This window comes from Muntiacus reevesi, chromosome 8, assembly GCF_963930625.1.
Source record: "Muntiacus reevesi chromosome 8, mMunRee1.1, whole genome shotgun sequence".
NCBI classification, from domain to species: Eukaryota; Metazoa; Chordata; class Mammalia; order Artiodactyla; family Cervidae; genus Muntiacus; species Muntiacus reevesi.
Genome location: NC_089256.1, coordinates 55,530,669 through 55,550,959, shown reverse-complemented (window position 1 = coordinate 55,550,959; position 20,291 = coordinate 55,530,669). Strand labels below are relative to the sequence as shown.

The 20,291-nt window shown below is 42.0% G+C and overlaps 1 protein-coding gene across 1 annotated transcript in view; it reads right to left on the bottom strand.

Moving 5' to 3' along the window:
• Positions 1-1,859: 1,859 nt before the first annotated feature.
• The window catches only part of P3H2 (prolyl 3-hydroxylase 2), a 181,440-nt gene continuing 163,008 nt past the window's right edge, over positions 1,860-20,291 (bottom strand). The window contains exon 15 of the mRNA XM_065942698.1: positions 1,860-6,850. Within this exon, the coding sequence (XP_065798770.1) occupies positions 6,758-6,850 (93 nt within the window). The 3' untranslated portion in view covers positions 1,860-6,757. The remainder of the gene's footprint in view (positions 6,851-20,291) is intronic.

The following is a 20,291-nucleotide window of genomic DNA, read 5'->3' as shown; positions in this document are numbered from 1 at the left end:
TCTAGGTTCCTCTGTCCATGGGATTCTCCAGGCAAGAATACTAGAGTGGGTTGCCCTTTCCTCCTCCAGGAGATCTCTTGGACCCAGGGATCAAACCCAGGTCTCTGGCTCGGCAGGGGTGTTCTTTACCACTGAGCCACCAGGGAAGCCCTTATCTGGGATGCTGAGAAGAAGAAAAACATCTGAAAAGCATTTATTTATTTATTTATTTATTTATTTTTACTAATCATGACTCCAAATAAATATAATTCTGATTCATATTACCTCATGAAGAAAACATGTCCTGAAACTCTGAACTTCAAATACCATAAAAATCCTGGTGTATCTGTTCAGTAAATGTTGCTAAACGGCAGAATATTATGAGAGCTCAGAATATTATTCTGGTGACCAGAAGTCTTGAAGTTGGCTTCTAAGCCTCAGGTAGTCTATAATTTATTCTAAAATTAAGCAGTATGATTGCTTAAGACCTTCAAAAGGTTTAACAAACCAAAAACAGGTACTGAGAACAGACACGATAAGTGTGATTGGACAATTTATTGCATGATGTTTTATTGGACTCTGGTTTTAAATGAGGTAGAAGGTCCCCATCAATGTCTACTGGAGACAGTTTGCTTCCAAGGAGTCCCAAAGCTGCTGAAACTCTGTTCCCGGCATGACAGTGAAAGAAATGTCCTTACTAAAACATTCCATAGTTTTCTGGTTTTACAATAATCTTCATTGATTTTACCAGATGCTTTAGGTTTTGCAGACAACACACCTGAATATCCTCAGATGGGCTGGAATATCGTCATTTTTCCCATTTGTGAGATGAATGTGTAAGAATTTGAGAGAGTGGTTGGCCGGCCCTAGGGCATGTGGAATGAGAGGTTTCTTGGACTCACAGACAGAGGGAAGTTGCCACTGGGCAACTTCATGGATCTTGACCTGAAAGGTGAGGTTCCCCTCAGTTTTTTCTGACACCCGCTGGGGCTCTACTTTTCATCAAGAAGCCTGATCCTTAGTGGCTTTGCTCTGCCCACTTAAATAAACCTTCTCACAAGGGAATAAAATAAAACTCCTTTTAAATTGGTATTTATTTGGATTTTCATAGCATTCATTAACTTGCATTCCCAGGGAAATTTGTAGTAAAAATCTCATCCCTCCCCACTTTCAAAACACCAACTTTAAAGCAAACTCTCCAGGGACTTCCCTGGTGGTCCAGTGGCTGAAATTTCACCTTCCAATTCAAGGATTGTGGGTTTGATCCCTGACTGGGGAGTTAAGATTCCCACATGCCTTGAAGCCAAAAAACATAAACAATATTGTAAGAAATTCAATAAAGACTTTAAAAATGGTCCATGTAAAAAAAAAATCTTTAAACACATAAAATAAACTCTCCAACTCTTCTGAAAGGTTAGTATTATGAAACCCAAGAAACCAACAAGCTCAGATAAAGCCACTTTTTCAGCTGAGGCCATCGTGGCTCATTTCTGCTTACGGGTGACAGACAGGCACTCAAGACCCATCGTAACTGCCACCTTCTCTGTTAAGCTCTCCCTCCCTCCAGCCACTCCCTTCTCTGAACTCATATGGCCTTTTCTGTACCTGCCTCTATTATAGCCCTCCTGTCACCACACTCGCCTCATTTTATATTTTTCAGTCCTTTACATCTATTTTTTCCACTTTACTTTGAATTTCTTAAAGGAGGGGATAAAATCATACTCATTTTTGAACACTTCCCTAAACCTACTACTAGGTAGCTTCTCACAAGTTGTCTCGGGAATGAATTCCTAAATGACCAGAGGTTTCCTATACCTCCTTTCCTGAGTCTGTTCCTTTTCTCTGTTTACAAAATGAAGATTGCACTCATGTGTCTCGGGATAATTATGTACTTTTATTTGACTGCCAAGTGCTTCAAGACCATAAAAAACACTCTGTAAATGCCAACCGTGATTACAACCCTTTGAAACAATGGGACATAAGATTTATAAGTGGAAAAAGATGAGACTTTACATGTAATCCTTCTTGTCTGGTCCCCATCTTTATCCCCACCCACCATCACATAGCAATTCAGAGGTAACAGCATCAGCTTGGGAGGAGCAAAGAGAATTTAACAGGGGTCTAGGTAGAAGATGGCTTATAGAAGGACTTTTAAGGTGGAAAGGATGTCAAACCCATCTCTAGCCTCAATTTCTAATAGCCTAACAAGGAAAGAAAGGGTGAAGCTCATTTTGTTCACCCTCCCCCCAGGGGTATCATAGCAAGTGACCAGAAAAAGTGGGTTGTATATTGAATTAATAGAGCATTCAGATTTTCCTGCCTAGTAATTCTTGTCAGGAGAAGAGAGAACAGGAAACTTTTGTTTCACTATCTGTCTTGTGAGCCCTTTATAAGATCTTTCAATGCAGAGGTGAGTGACTCAGCCAGCTTTTCACATGGCAGATGCCATCTGTCATAGAGCAAGCCAGGATCTAAGATCAGATTGTTCCAGACTTGAGGTCGTCTGGCCTCCAAGATCAGCAGCGGGGAGAGAAAACACCATGATTACCCGGGGGAAGCTGGGAAGGAGGAATCTCTGACACCGTGAGTCTGTAGTTCCAACCTAGCAGCGAGCCCAAACAGTGGTGGGTGTTATGTGTCTCGATGTGTCTGAAGAAATCATGCAGGTCTGGAACAGTAGGGGCTTTTATGTCTCATGTTGGAAACATCAAATTATCTGTGAGTAGATTTGTAGGTGGGAAGAGGGACTGTGTGGAGGAGGTCACGTCACATCACAGACTTCTTGGCAGGATGCAACCAGGATCATCCCATGGGCCAATTTAACTTGTGGTTAGGGGGCGTTTTGCCAAATGGTTCCTGTTTCTGCGAAGAGCTTTTTCAACCTTTTCCCACTTCTCAGCCCTACCACTGTCAGTCACTTCAGCATGCCTAACTCTTGGCATCAAGAGCTAGTGAGGTGGCCCTCATTACCTCCTTTCTTGACGTCAATGAGGCAGATTTTCCCGTGGCTGTCTTATGTGAAATAATTCAGCATTTGTACTTCAATTAAAATTCATAGATATATATTATTAAATGACACTGACTCATTCCATGGCTTCTCCTCAGCTGAAAAAGTGCCAAAAAATTCTATGCACAAAGCAGTGATGAAAACCATATTAAAACTAAAATTTCCCTGTCAAGCAAATTCACATTCAGGGCTCTGAGGAAAGGACCCCACACGTCTAAGAAAATGGATCTGTTCTGAGTCGGAGTTTTCTCAAGAGGAAACAGAAGTTCCAGATCCTTTCCGCCTTGGAGGGGGTGGAAAATGGCACCTGACTAGAACCTTCTTCCCCTTGGTGAGTGTCATGAAAGCAAGGCCCGACACCCGCTGTTTGTCTCACTGAATTTTGCAACCACATTCAGTCCCTCTCCAAGGAGAGAAGGGGAAATATGCCTTCACACATCAACGGGAAAATAAGAAAGGAGGAAAAGTTTAAGCTTGATAAAAATCTAATTCTGTTCTTTACATGAAGGTACTATTTCAGAGTAAGCATGCCTGGAAGCAAACAAGCTGGCACTTGTTTTCCTTCCTGTTCAAAAGACTGCTTCTGCCTCAGACCTGCATACGCTAAGCCCAGCGGACACAGGCTCTGACTTCGCTTCACTGCTCTCTGCTTCCTCATCTGCCACGCGGCCCTCATAATCTGGACCCCGAACACCTCTTGGGTTTCTAGTGTGAGAACCCGTCCTGTGTCTTAAGCATTCAACCCAACAAGACAGGAGAAAACAGAAGCTTTGTAATACCGTGGGCTTTTTACACAAGGGGGAGTCATCAGCGCAAGGGATAGCTCCCCATGAGACAGAGATGAAGAGTCCTAGAGTTGGAGTCATAAAAACTGGGCTTTTAGCCTGGGCTGTCTCAAGCACATATAGCACTTTTAAGTAAATTAGAGAAAGACATCACCTCTGAACACAGTCCTGCAGGTCCATGGACTGATGACCAAGTACCATCTTTGGCCAAAGAGAAAAAGTTACCCATCTTCTAGAGGACGCTGCCCTGGGCCAGGATTCTCGTACAAGTCAATTCAGAAGCCCCAGCTCTTCCCGCTCAAATTCTGCAACCACACAATGATTTTTCCAACCTCTGAGCCTCAGTTTCCTCCCAGACAGAAAGACAGAATTGAGTTGTGATTTCTACAGCCTCCTTTAGCTCTGAAAACTTAAGAAATTCTAATGAGCTTTCCCATCCTTCTACACAAGGGGCCAGACATCACATAGAAAGTGATTTCTAAGCTCAATCTTCTAAAAAATCATCTGATGGCACTCCCTAATATTTGCATGAAATTATGTATGGTTTGATGTGGGGCAGATTAGAACACAAATGCCTGAGTGTCTACGTGATGGCCCAAGTAGAGAACCCAACCCCGGTGGCCTGCACAACAGGAATAACAACTCTGTGTTGTCAGGGATGGTACAAAATGGGGATTTACCCTGACGCCCATCTCCTGAGGCCTCTGCTCACTGTCTGTGGGACTGAAAGGAAGACTCACTGCTAGAGTCCTGGCCTCTCCCAGAGCACCGGGAGCACCCAGGAAGCAGGGACCACATTAAGCCAAAGACGGTTTTCTTTGTTGATGCCCTGTTGCCAGAAAACAGAAATTAGATCCTTGGCCAGAACCTCCTATCAGCAAATCTGAGCGTCAGCAAACACTTCTCAGTAAAGGAGCAGACAAATAGCAACCTCCTGTTCCAAAGCTCAGGGAATTTCAGACCTAAAATTAGGTTCTGGGTTTTAAAATCACATGCACACATAATGAACCCATTCACAATTCTCCAAATGTTAGTAGAAGTAAATTTGGTATTTGTGAATATTTCTAAAATCAGATTTTTAGGTTTGTTTTCTTTTGGCTTTGTTTTGTATTTAGATCAAGAGGGACGATTTCTGGAAACAATTACTGGCAATGATGTCATTTTTAGAGGAGATTGAAGCCCAGAAAGGGAAAGACACTAGCTCCGGGTCACACAGCATAGCATATTTGATCCGGCTGGGATTATAATCTAATGGTCTTTCCACTCCCCCAAGCAGAGGGTTGGGTGAAAAACAGATGGCACACAAGTCATTATGACTCAATTTTTCAGTCTCAAAGGATGAATGTTCTTACCACTACCCAAGATCATAAATGGCAGAAAGCAAATGTGATTTTTATCAATTTTTAAATAATGATTGAATATATTTTTGCTATTTTTAAAAAGTATTTATTTGGCTGTGCCGGGTCTTCATTACAGCACATGGGATCTTCGATTTTCACTGCAGCATGTTGCAGACTATCTTGCAGAGCTCTTAGTGTGGGATTTTAGTTGCAACATGTGGGATCTAGCTCCCTGACCAGGGATGGAGCTTGGATCTGCTGCACTGGGAGCAGTCTTAGCCACTGGACCACCAGATAAGTCCCTAGAAAATGTTTTTATCTGTTGGTTTTCTTAAGGGCTACAGACTCTACCACTGCCCATCAAAGAGGCAGGTGATCTCCCCTGGTTTAGTGGAGCAGACTCTCTCGGCCCATTCCCCACCCCCGTAAAACACTATCTTGGCAGTATCCTCCTTAGAACAAGCATCAAGGACCCCAGATATTCTCTGGATTAACACCTTTTTGCTAACCATCTCTGTTTCTTCAGAAGGAATGCTCATACCTTCCTTGCAGTCCCTAGCCCCTGCCAACAAAATGAACTGTGACCCAATATTATCCCTGGGTGGTCCCCAAAGCTCCTGTTTGGATTGCCTGGAGATAAACCAAACATTTGGGAGAAGAAAAACAAATGCTAGATATTAAAACAAGCCTCCCTTTATTAAACAAATCAGATACAAACACTAAAATCCATGAGGTGGAGAGCGCCAAAGGTGGGGGAAGGGGGAGGGGGGGCTCAAAATACACTCAGATGAAGAGTGGAATCAACCAGAAATCCATCTTTTCTCCCTGAAAAACAAAACATCCCTCTCTCGGGCAATGTAGCCATGGTGCCCACATTCAGGTAGGATTAAAGATTTTCTTCCAGAATTGCTGGGATGAAGAGCTATTCTACTTCAACCCTTGAGCAACACTTTTTAAAGACAGCAATCCTAGGGCAGCCCTTTCTGGACTAGTGCATAGTGGAGGGTGAATCAAAGCTTCCAGTGTAAGGGTGCTCTGTGCTAAAAACACCAGAGTCAAAAACTCCGCCCAGACCTGGGGAGGCTGACCCCTCCGTCTCACAGTCTTCATCAGAGCTGCTCCTTTGCAGAGCCTTGGGGGCCCTTAGGGCAGTGACTTGAAGCAGTTCTGACCTCGCCATAGACTCTTCAGAGTCACAGCCATCAGCTCTGGGAGAGAGATTGGCTGAAAGGCACACAGCCAGAAAAGCCTTCTGAGTCCAATCACACTCTAACTTTAGATCTGGGCATGCATGGGAGTTGTTTCGCCAGGAATGGACTTATTCTTTCTGCTTGAGTTTTAGGATCTGCAGCAAATGAAGTGTGTGTGTGTGTGTGTGTGTGTGTGTGTGTGTGTGCGCGCGCGTGCACGCGTGTGCACACGCGCACGGTGGGGAAGAGGTGACTGGGCTTTGAGAGACAATCTGCTGGGAAAACCAAGACAGACAGACAGACTGAGGCAAAGCAAGCATCCTTAGGCACAGAAGGGAGATCCGCTGACTCATATTAACATGTTAATTTATACCGTGACTCTGTACAAAAATAAAAAAGTTCTCATAAGATTAACAATTTAAATAAATATTTGATAGAGTACTCTTTTTCTCATTTTTATAGCTCATCTTTGGGATTGATATTCAGTTCGTGCTTCCCTTGCTGTTCTTGATCCAGGATCGCGATCACTTCATCGGCCTGTATTCGCTCCTGTAAAAAAAGACAATATAAACATTGCTGTTACAAGTGATGCCAGCGCCAGATGCTCCCCCAACACTTCCAGGCATCATGTGTACATGGATGGACACTAAATCCAGCTAAAGATGGAGCCTCATTCCATCCCTATCCAGGTGTCTTCTCTTGACTTCCCTGTGTACTCAGCAATTACCTTCCAAGACTCCTCCCTTGTCAAGAAATCTTATATATTCAACTACAACTCCCATTTCTAATTTCTGGTCCCACATATGTCTCCAACTCAGTTCTCCAGCTCAACGGTCAAACTGAATTCTCCAGCTTCTCCTCCACAGACCTACTCTGTCCTCTTCATAGAATTCCTCTCTCAGTAAAGACCACCATGACTTCCACATTCACTCCAAAAGCCTGATGATGGTTTCTTGGATCTGATATATCACCTAGTCCTCTCTCTTCTGCCCCTTTCATTTCAGTGCATGTACTGTTGTCTTAGAGGAACCAGAGATCAAATTGCCAACATCCACTGGATAATCAAAAAAGCAAGAGAGCTCCAGAAAAACATCTATTTCTGCTTTATTGACTATGCCAAAGCCTTTGACTGTGTGGATCAAAATAAACTGGAAAATTCTGAAAGAGATGGGAATACCAGACCACCTGACCTGCCTCTTGAGAAATCTGTATGCAGGCCAGGAAGCAACAGTTAGAACTGGACATGGAACTATAGACTGGTCCCAAATAGGAAAAGGGGTATGTCAAGGCTGTATATTGTCACCCTGCTTCTTTAACTTATATGCAGAGTACATCATGAAAAACGCTGGACTGGATGAAGCACAAGCTAGAATCAAGATTGCCGGGAGAAATATCAGTAACCTCAGATATGTAGATGACACCACCCTTACGGCAGAAAGTGAAGAAGAACTAAAGAGCCTCTTGATGGAAGTGAAAGAAGATAGTGAAAAAGTTGGCTTAAAGCGCAACATTCAGGAAACAAAGATCATGGCATCCAGCCCCATCACTTCATGGTAAATAGATGGAGAAGCAGTGAAAACAGTGAGAGACTTTTATTTTTGGGAGCTCCAGAATCACTGCAGATGGTGACTGCAGTCATGAAATAAAAAAGCATTTACTCCTTGGAAGGAAAGTTATTACCAACCTAGACAGCATATTAAAAAGCAAAGACATTACTTTGCCAACAAAGGTCTGTCTTGTCAAGGTTATGGTTTTTCCAGTGGTCACGTATGAATGTGAGAGTTGAACTATAAAGAAAGCTGAGCAGCAAAGAATTGATGCTTTTGAACTGTGGTGTTGGAGAAGACTCTTGAGAGTCCCTTGGACTGCAAGAAGATCCAACCAGTCCATCCTAAAGGAAATCAGTCTTGAATGTTTTGGAAGGACTGATGCTGAAGCTGAAACTTCAATACTTTGGCCACCTGATGCAAAGAGCTGACTCATTTGAAAAGATCCTGATGCTAGGAAAGATTGAAGGCAGGAGGAGAAGGGGATGACAGAGGAAGAGATGGTTGGATGGCATCAGTGACTCGATGGACATGAGTTTCAGTGGCCTCCGGGAGTTGGTGATGGATAGGGAGGCCTGGCATGCTGCAGTCCATGGGGTTGCAGAGTCTGACACGACTGAGCGACTGAACTGAACTGAACTGTTGCCTTAGTGTAGGTCAGTGTTTCTCAAGCTTGGCCCTGCTGACATTTCAGAGCAGATAATACTTCATTGTTTGGGGGGTGTGGAGAGGTGTCTTGTGCATTGAGGGTGTTTAGCAGCATCTCTGGCTCTGCCTACTACAGGTAGCCAGTGGAACCAAGCCCAGAGCTGTGACAATCAAGAACAACTCTAAATGTTGCCAACTGCACGCTGGCAGGAAAAAAGCGCTCCTGCTTGAGGACCCTGTTGTCTCCTAACTTAATTGCTATGGTAGTTTTCAAATTGATCTGTTTCATACCCCCTCCCACATGCTCCTGTTGGACTCTCTGCACTGGAATCATGACCACTTGCCTTTCCAGCTCACTACTCACAGCTCTTGCATGGGTTCCCATTGCTGGATGCTCTGGGTGCACATTTCTTGATGTGCTTTGTAAGGACTTGGACTTCTCTCTTCTTCAATTCACCTTGTCTTCTCCTTTCGCCTCCCCTTACACTCTACCTTCCTAACTTACCATGAGATCTCTGAATACAGCACTCTGAGAAGGATTTCCTCCTCCGAGTCTAGGCTGAGTGTCCCTAGGATTTGAAGGCTGCTTCCATCACATCCTGTGTTTCTCTTACTGCTCCCCCACCATTGACCCAGTTGGCCTACTTGCAAATGACAACTCCAGTCCCCCACATCTTTTTCACCTTCTCCACTATGACTCTAGTCTTTGACACTTTAGCTATGGCAGTCTTTCCTATCCTATAATTCCCAGGACCAGGGGAGGCAGGGGAAAGGGTAAGGGACATTGCTTCTTTCCCATTGGGCAGGTCAAAAATTTTGCTTGGATTTTTTCTATGCCATCTTAAAGAATACATTGGAAGAGAATTCATATTTCCTAAACAGCTCATCAGGGCTAACTGTTGCCTGTTCTGTGTTCTCTCTTCAACCCATTCTCTACCTTACATACAACGTTCTAGCCACCTTGGCCTTCTTTGCTTCTTGACCATTCTGTGCTTCTTATCTTTGGGCCTTTACAACCTCTTCTCCCCTGGAACACTCCTCCCAAGACCTTTATTATGGTTGGCTTCTTCCTTTCATTTGTCTGGGGAGCCCTCTCACACTGTGCTCAGTTCAGTTCAATTCAGTCACTCAGTCGTGTCCGACTCTTTGTGACCCAATGAATCGCAGCATGCCAGGTCTCCCTGTCCATCACCAACTCCTGGGGTTTACTCAAACTCATGTCTATCGAGTCGGTGATGTCATCCAGCCATCTCATCCTCTGTCATCCCCTTCTCCTCCTGCCCCCAATCCCTCTCAGCATCAGGGTCTTCTCCAATGAGTCAACGATTTGCATGAGGTGGCCAAAGTATTGGAGTTTCAGCTTCAGCATCAGTCCTTCCAATGAATACCTAGGACTGATATCCTTTAGGATGGACTGGTTGGATCTCCTTGCAGTCCAAGGGACTCTCAAGAGTCTTCTCCAACACCATAGTTCAAAAGCATCAATTGTTCAGTACTCAGCTTTCTTCACAGTCCAACTCTCACATCCATACATGACCACTGGAAATACCATAGCCTTGACTAGATGGACCTTTGTTGGCAAAGTAATAAAATGCTGTCTAGTTGGTCATAACTTTCCTTCCAAGGAGTAAGTGTCTTTTAATTTCATGGCTGAAATCACCATCTGCAGTGATTTTGGAGCCCCCCAAAAATAAATTCAGCCACTGTTTCCCCATCTATTTCCCATGAAATGATGGGACCAGATGCCATGATCTTAGTTTTCTGAATGTTGAGCTTTAAGCCAACTTTTTCAGTCTCCTCTTTCACTTTCATCAAGAGGCTTTTTAGTTCCTCTTCACTTTGCTACCCCCTCCTTTTTACTTTCAAATCAGTTGTCCTGTTTTCTTTCCCATACATCATTTCTCACTACCTAAAATCCTTCAACTGTTTATTCTTTATTTATTTGTTGTCTTTTTCCACTAGAAGTTAAGGTCCATGAAAACAGGGAATCTTATCATTTGGGGGACACCGTTCTATTTCCTGTGCCCAGAAAAGCAACTAACATTTAGCAGGATGGCTCAGTGGTAAAGAATTGGCCTACAATGCAGGAGACATAGGAGATACAGGTCCCATCCCTGGGTTGGGAAGATCCCCTGGAGGAGGACACATCAACCCATTCCAGTATTTTTGCCTGGAGAATCCCGTGGACACAAGAGCCTGGTGGGCTATAGTCCATAGGGTTGCAAAGAGTCAGACATGACTGAGTGACTGAACACAGCACAGCACAGTATAATAGTTAATTAATAAATACATGGGTAGATGTCTAACATGCCAAAAATGTCTCTCCCTTAAGAAATCATGCTCATCCTTTAAGGCTCCTATTAAATGCCATCTCCTCCATGAAACCTTTGCTGCTTCCCTCTTTCTGTCTCCTGAAAACCATGCATTTTTGGCTCTAATAATTCTTGCTGAACTTTGTCATGTGTTTTAGTTACTCAGGTCCCTGTATTTTCTCTTCACTTTGACTTCAAGTTCCCTGAAAATAAAAGTTATGCCTAAAATAATTTGTATCTCCTATAGGTAGTCCCCAGCACAGTTCCCAGCATATTAAGTTATACAAAGAACTTGTATATTTTATGACTTGATAATAAAATCCCCTTTATTCAAGAGCTTATAATTGAGCATGATGTTGACATAAAAGCACCTACAAGGACCAGATATACTAAATAACAAAAAACTAAATTGTTGTCTTAATGTCCAAATAAAATATGTGAGTTTGTGTGTGCATGCTCAGTTGTGTCTGACTCTTTGTGACCCCATGGACTATAGACTGCCAGGCTTCTCTGTCCATGGGATTTCCCAGGCAAAAATACTGGAGTGGGTTGCCATTTCTTCCCCCATCGGGTCTTCCCAACCCAGGGATTGAACCTGCATCTCCTGTGTCTCCTGCATTGCAGGCAGATACTTTACTTTGGAGCCACTAGTGAAGCCCCTGCATGAGTACTACTTTATTAATACAGGGAACACACCTCACTGATTAGCAAATTGATATAGATACAAAATGCTCTGATCTGACTGCAGAAGAGACTGTTGCAATTTTGTCTCTCTTGAAAGAAAAGAAGTTGAAGAGAGAGATGGAACTGTCTAACCAGGAACCAAAGCTTCTAATGTTGGGCGTCCATAAGAATTTATGATGCTTAATACTCCTTGAGAATTCAATGCCTTTAAAGTAAACTCTAATGACCACATAAGTCTGCCAGCTCTGATGACGTCTTGAAAGGCAGGCTTTCTTTGCTCAGGGATTTAACCTGAAAGGAGATGACTAACTCCTGGTTCAAAATTGGGAAAGGAGTGGGGAGGAGCTAAGATGGCAGAGGAATAGGACAGGGAGACCACTTTCTCCCCAACAAATAATCGAAAGATCATTTGAACGCTGAGCAAACTCCACAAAACAACTTCTGATCACTAGCAGAGGACATCAGACACCCAGAAAAGCAGTCCATTGTCTTTCACAGGAGGTAGGACAAAATATAAAAGATAAAAACAGAGACAATAGAGTTAGGGATGGAGATCCGTCCCGGGAAGGGAGTCTTAATAGAGAAAGTTTCCAAACACCAGGAAGCCCTATCACTGGCGGGTCTGGGGGAAGTTTTCGAATCTCAGAGGGCAACCTAACTGGGAGGAAAAATAAATAAAACCCACAGATTACATGCCTAAAAACAACTCCCAGCAGAAAAGTACCCCAGATGTTCGCATCTGCCACCAGCAAGTGGGGGTTGAACAGAGAGGAGCGGGCAGCAGTGCTTAGGGTAAGGACCGAGCCTGAATGCCCTGAGGGCAATCGGAGGGAGCTAACCTGAGATAGCAACTTAAACTGTGGGATAGCAAGAGAGAGAATTAACCTGGGAAAAGCCCTAAACTTAGGCACTACCCGCCCATTTCAGGAACAAAGCACTGAGCGAATACCAGAGAAGAGCTAGCCAGCGGACCAGCCCATCCCCGCCGGAGGCAGGAGGCAGGGGGGAGGGGAAAGGGGCAAACTCGGCCCCAGAGACGGCATCCCCTACCACACTGCAAACAGGCTTCCAGCTTCTAACCAAAGACTTCCTGAGATTCTGGATGGCTGACATCCGCCAGGAGGGTCGCAGCCAGAATTCAGCTCCCCAGAACAGACACAAGGCGCACCAGACCAGCGCCTGGAAACTGGGACCGCGGAGGGGATGAGGCGCACCGCACCCGGGGAGAGTGCGCTCCACAGGCTCCTGGCTGCCTCAGCTGCTCAGACGGGAAGGCACAAAACGCAGGCCCAACCGAGTCTGCGTCTTTGTGGAGTACCCAAAAACCTGAACCTGAGAGGCTTAGGCCTGGGAAGTGCATGCAACTCAGGGCCCGCTCCCTGGAGAGCAGCCTGGAGCCTGAGCAGTGTAGCATACGTGCCGGGAGCGGGGGCAAACCCAGTGTGGCCGGAACACTGCGCGTGCTCCCCACACGCGCCAGTGCCGTTTGTCTGCAGGGCCCCTCCCTCCCCGCAGCACGACTGAACAAGCGGGCCTGAACAAGAGTCCACCTCCACCCGCGTGTGTCAGGGCGGAGATTAGACACTGAAGAGACTGGCAAACAGAAGCCAAATAAACAAAGGGAACCGCTTCAGAAGTGACCGGTGCAACGGATTAAAATCCCTGTAGGTAACACCGACTACACCGGAAGGGGCCTACAGACATTGAGAAGTGTAAGCTGGAATGAAGAGCTATCTGAAACTGAACTGAACCCACACTGACCGCAACAGCTCCAGAGAAATTCCTAGATATATTTTTACTATTGTTTTAATAAAAAAAATTTTTTTTCTTTCTTTTTTTTAAGTCCTCTATTATTCCTCTATTACTCCTTAATTTTCATTTTTATAACCCACTATAACCTGGCAAAAAAAAAAAATCCTATTTTTAAAGTGAACTTCATATATATTTCTTAAATTTTTTTTGTTTGTTTTTTTTTAAATTGTATTTTTAAGAGTCTAACCTCTACTCTATATTTTTAATCTTTGTTTTTCAGTATTTGATATCAAGTTTGGACATTTAAGAATCCAACCTTCAGTACCCATTTTTATTCAGGAGTGTGATTACTGGTTTGATCACTCTCTCCCCCTTTTAATTCTCCTTTTTCTCCCCCAGATTACCTCTATTTCCTCCCTCCTCCTTCTCTTCTCAATTCAATTCTGTGAATCTCTGTGGGTGTTCTGGGCTACAGAGAACATTTAGGGAACAGAGTACTGCCTAGATCCATCTCTCTTCTCTTGAATATCCCTTTTTCTCCTCCTGTTCATCTCTATCTCCTTCCTCCCTCTCCTCTTCTTCATATAACTCTGTGAAACTCTCTGGGTGTCCGTTACTGTGGAGAATCTTTTCACCATTAACCTAAAAGTTTTATTATCAGTGATGTATGGATGGAGAAGTCTTGAGGCTACTGGAAGAATAAGACTGAAATCCAGAGGCAAGAGGCTTAAGCCCAAAACCTAGAACACCAGAGAACTCCTGACTACAGGGAACATCAACTAATAAGAGATCATCCAAAAGCCTCCATACCTACACAGAAACCAACCATCACCCAAGAGCTAGTAAGTTCCAGAGCAAGACATACCACACAAATTCTCCAACAATGCAGGAACATAGCTCTGATTGTCAACATACAGGCTGCCCAAAGTCACACCAAACCCATAAACCCATCTCAAAACTCACTACTGAACACTCCATTGCACTCCAGAGAGAAGAAATCCAGCTCCACCCACTAGAACACCAACGCAAGCTTCCCTAACCAGCAACTCGACAAGCCAAACATCCAGCCCCATCCACTGGGAGAAACCTCCACAATAAAAAGGAACCACAGATTACCAGAATACAGAAAGGCCACCCCAACACAGCAATCTAAATAAGATGAAAAGGCAGAGAAATACCCAGAAGGTAAAAGAACATGAAAAATGCCCACCAAGCCAAACAAAAGAGGAGAAGATAGGGAATCTACCTGAAAAAGAATTTAGAATAATGATAATAAAAATGATCCAAAATCCTGAAAACAAAATAGAGTTACAGATAAATAGCCTGGAGACAAGGATTGAGAAGATGCAAGAAATGTTTAACAAGGACCTAGAAGAAATAAAGAGTCAATTAAAAATGAATAATGCAATAAATGAGATCAAAAACACTCTGCAGGGAACCAACAGTAGAATAACAGAGGCAGAAGATAGGATAAGTGAGGTAGAAGATAAAATGGTGGAAATAAATGAAGCAGAGAGGAAAAAAGAAAAAAGAACTAAAAGAAATGAGGACAACCTCAAGGACCTCTGGGACAATGTGAAATGCCCCAACATTCGAATCATAGGATTCCCAGAAGAAAAAGACAAAAAGAAAGGTCATGAGAAGATACTCGAGGAGATAATAGCTGAAAACTTTCCCAAAATGGGGAAGGAAATAGTCACACAAGTCCAAGAAACCCAGAGAGTCCCAAACAGGATAAACCCAAGGCGAAACACCCCAAGACATATATTAATCAAATTAACAAAGATCAAACACAAAGAACAAATATTAAAAGCAGCAAGGGAGAAACAACAAATAACACACAAAGGGATTCCCATAAGGATAACAGCTGATCTTTCAATAGAAACTCTTCAGGCCAGAAGGGAATGGCAGGACATACTTAAAGTAATGAAAGAGAATAACCTACAACCCAGATTACTGTATCCAGCAAGGATCTCATTCAGATATGAAGGAGAATTCAAAAGCTTCACAGACAAGCAAAAGTTGAGAGAATTCAGTACCACCAAATCAGCTCTTCAACAAATACTAAAGGATCTTCTCTAGACAGGAAACACAGAAAGGTTGTATGAACATGAACCCAGAACAACAAACCAAATGGCAACGGGACCATTCTTATCAATAATTACCTTAAATGTAAATGGGTTGAATGCCCCAACCAAAAGACAAAGACTGGCTGAATGGATACAAAAGCAAGACCCCTATATATGCTGTCTACAAGAGACCCACCTAAAAACAAGGGACACATACAGACTGAAAGTGAAGGGCTGGAAAAAAATATTTCATGAAAACGGAGACCAAAAGAAAGCAGGAGTCGCAATACTCATATCAGATAAAATAGACTTTAAAATAAAGGCTGTGAAAAGAGACAAAGAAGGACACTACATAATGATCAAAGAATCAATTCAAGAAGAAGATATAACAATTATAAATATATATGCACCCAACATAGAAGCACTGCAATATGTAAGGCAAATGCTAACAAGAATGAAAGGGGAAATTAACAACAACACAATAATAGTGGGAGACTTTAATACCCCACTCACACCTATGGATAGATCAACTAAACAGAAAATTAACAAGGAAACACAAACTTTAAATGACACAATGGTTCAGCTAGACCTAATTGATATCTATAGGACATTTCACCCCAGAACAATCAACTTCACCTTTTTCTCAAGTGCACACGGAGCCTTCTCCAGAATAGATCACATCCTGGGCCATAAATCTAGCCTTGGTAAATTGAAAAAAACTGAAATCATTCCAGTCATCTTTTCTGACCACAATGCAGTAAGATTAGATCTCAATTACAGGAAAAAAAAAAACTATTAAAAATTCAAACATATGGAGGCTAAATAACATGCTTCTGAATAACCAACAAATCATAGAAGAAATCAAAAAAGAAATCAAAATATGCATAGAAACAAAAGAAAATGAAAAAGCAACAACCCAAAACCTATGGGACACTGTAAAAGCAGTGCTCACGGGAAGGTTCATAGCAATACAGGCTTACCTCAAGAAACAAGAAAAAAGTCAAATAAATAACCTAACTCTACACCTAAAGCAACTAGAGAAGGAAGAAATGAAGAACCCCAGGATTAATAGAAGGAAAGAAATCTTAAAAATTAGGGCAGAAATTAATGCAAAAGAAACAAAAGAGACCATAGCAAAAATCAGCAAAGCTAAAAGCTGGTTTTTTGAAAAGGTAAATAAAATTGACAAACCATTAGCCAGACTCATCAAGAAACAAAGGGAGAAGAACCAAATCAACAAAATTAGAAATGAAAATGGAGAGATCACAACAGACAACACTGAAATACAAAGGATCATATAAGACTACTACCAGCAGCTATATGCTAATAAGAAGAAATGAACAAATTCTTAGAAAAGTGTAACTTTCCAAAACTGAACTAGGAAGAAATAGAAGATCTTAACAGACTCATCACAAGCATGGAAATCGAAACTGTAATCAGAAATCGTCCAGCAAACAAAAGCCCAGGACCAGATGGCTTCACAGCTGAATTCTACCAAAAATCTAGAGAAGAGCTAACACCTATCTTACTCAAACTCTTCCAGAAAATTGCAGAAGAAGGCAAATTTCCAAACTCATTCTATGAGGCCACCATCACCCTAATACCGAAACCAGACAAAGATGTCACAAAAAAAGAAAACTACAGGCCAATATCACTGATGAACATAGATGCAAAAATCCTTAACAAAATTCCAGCAAACAGAATCCAATACACATTAAAAAGATCATACATCATGACAAAGTGGGCTTTATCCCAGGAATGCAAGGATTCTTTAATATCCGCAAATCAATCAATGTAATTCACCACATTAACAAATTGAAAGATAAAAACCATATGATTATCTCAATAGATGCAGAAAAAGCCTTTGACAAAAATTCAACATCCATTTATGATAAAACAGGAATAGAAGGAACATACCTCATCATAATAAAAGCTATATATGACAAACCCACAGAAAACATTATCCTCAATGGTGAAAAATTGAAAGCATTTCCCTTAAAGTCAGGAACAAGACAAGGGTGCCCACTCTCACCACTTCTATTCAACATAGTTTTGGAAGTGTTGGCCACAGCAATCAGAGCAGAAAAAGAAATAAAAGGAATCCAGATAGGAAAAGAAGAAGTAAAACTCTCACTGTTTGCAGATAACATAATCCTCTACATAGAAAACCCCAAAGGCTCTACCAGAAAATTACTAGAGCTAATCAATGAATACAGTAATGTTGCAGGATATAAAATTAACATACAGAAATCCCTTGCTTTCCTATACACTAACAATGAGAAAACAGAAAGAGAAATTAAGGAAACAATACCATTCACCATTGCAACAATAAAATACTTAGGAGTATATCTACCTAAAGAAACAAAAGACCTATATATAGAAAACTATAAAACACTGATGAAAGAAATCAAAGAGGACACAAATAGATGGAGAAACATATTGTGTTCATGGATTGGAAGAGTCAATATTGTGAAAATGACTATACTACCCAAAGCAATCTATAGATTCAATGCAATCCCTCTCAAGCTACCAATGGTATTTTTCACAGAACTAGTACAAATAATTTCACAATTTGTATGAAAATACAAAAAAACCTCAAATAACCAAAGCAATCTTGAGAAAGAGAATGGAACTGGAGTAATCAACCTGCTTGACTTCACACTATACTACAAAGCCACAGTCATCAAGACAGTATGGTACTGGCACAAAGACAGAAATATAGATCAATGGAACAGAATAGAAAACCCAGAGATAAATCCACGTACCTATGGACATCTTATCTTCAACAAAGTAGGCAAGGATATACAATGGAAAAAAGACAACCACTTTAACAAGTAGTGCTGGGAAACCTGGTCAACCACTTGTAAAAGAATGAAACTAGAACACTTTCTAACACCATACACAAAAATAAACTCAAAATGGATTAAAGATCTAAATATAAGACCAGAAACTCTAAAACTCCTAGAGGAGAATATAGGCAAAACACTATCCGACATAAATCACAGCAGGATCCTCTATGACCCACCTCCCAGAATATTGGAAATAAAAGCAAAAATAAACAAATGGGACCTAATTAAACTTAAAAGCTTTTGCACAGCAAAGGAAACTGTAAGCAAGGTGAAAAGACAGCCTTCAGAACAGGAGAAAATAATAGCAAATGAAGCAACAGACAAAGGATTAATCTCAAAAATATACAAGCAGCTCCTGCAGCTCAATTCCAGAAATATAAATGACCCAATCAAAAAATGGGCCAAAGAACTAAACAGACATTTCTCTAAAGAAGACATACAGATGGCTAACACATGAAAAGATGTTCAACATCACTTATTATCAGAGAAATGCAAATCAAAATCACAATGAGGTACCATTACATGCCAGTTAGGATGGCTGCTATCCAAAAGTCTACAAGCGATAAATGCTGGAGAGGGTGTGGAGAAAAGGGAACCCTCTTACACTGTTGGTGGGAATACAAACTAGTACAGCTGCTATGGAGAACAGTGTGGAGATTTCTTAAAAAACTGGAAATAGAACTGCCATATGACCCAGCAATCCCACTCCTGGGCATACACACTGAGGAAACCAGATCTGAAAGAGACACATGCACCCCAGTGTTCATCACAGCACTGTTTATAATTGCTAGAACATGGAAGCAACCTAGATGCCCATCAGCAGATGAATGGATAAGGAAGCTGTGGTACATATACGCCATGGAATTTTACTCAGCCATTAACAAGAATACATTTGAATCAGTTCTAATGAGATGGATGAAACTGGAGCCCATTATACAGAGCGAAGTAAGCCAGAAAGATAAACACCAATACAGTATACTAACGCATATATATGAAATTTTAAAAGATGGTAAATAACCCTATATGCAAAACAGAAAAAGAGACATGGATGTACAAAACAGACTTTTGGACTCTGTGGGAGAAGGCGAGGGTGGGATGTTCTGAGAGAATAGCATTGAAACAAGTATACTATCAAGGGTGAAACAGATCACCAGCCCAGGTTGGATGCATGAGACAAGTGCTTGGGCCTGGTGCACTGGGAAAACCCAGAGGGATGGGATGGAGAGGGAGGCGGGAGGGGGGATCAGGATGGGGAACATGTGTAAATCCATGGCTGATTCATTTCAATGTATGGCAAAAATCACTATAATATTGTAAAGCAATTAGCCTCCAACTAATAAAAAATAAATGAAAAAAAAATTGGGAAAGGAGTACATCATGGCTGTATATTGTCATCCTGCTTATTTAACTTATATGCAGAACACATCATGCAAAATGCCGGGCTGGGTGAAGCACAAGCTGGAATCAAGGTTTGGGGGGGAAATATCAATAACTTCAGATATGCAGGTGACACCACCCTAACAGCAGAAAGCAAAGAGGAATTAAAGAGCCTCTTGATGATGGTTAAAGAAGTGAGTGAAAAAGCTGGTTTAAAACCCAACATTCAAATAAACAAAGAAAATGGCATCTGATCCCATCACTTCATGGCAAATAGATGGGGAAACAATAGAAACAGTGACAGACTTTGTTTTCTTGGGCTCCAAAATCACTGCAGATGGTGACTGCAGCCATGAAATTAAAATGAACTTGCTCCTTGGGAGAAAAGCAATGGCAGACCTAGACAGTATATTAAAAAGCAGAGACATTATTTTGCTGACAAAGGTCCATGTAGTCAAAGTTATGGTTTTTCCAGTAGTCATGTAAGGCTCATGTGAGCCAGACAACAAAAAAGGTTGAGCACCAGAGAATTGATGCCTTCAAATTGTGGTATTGGAGAAGTCTCTTGAGAGCCCCTTGGACTTCAAGGAGATCAAACCAATCAATCCTAAAGGAAATCACCCCTGAATATTCATTGGAAGGACTGATGGTGAAGCCAAAGCTCCAGTACTTTGATCACTTGATGTGAAGAGACAACTCATTGGAAAAGACCCTGATGCTGGGAAAGATTGAAGGCAGAAGGAGAAGGGGAC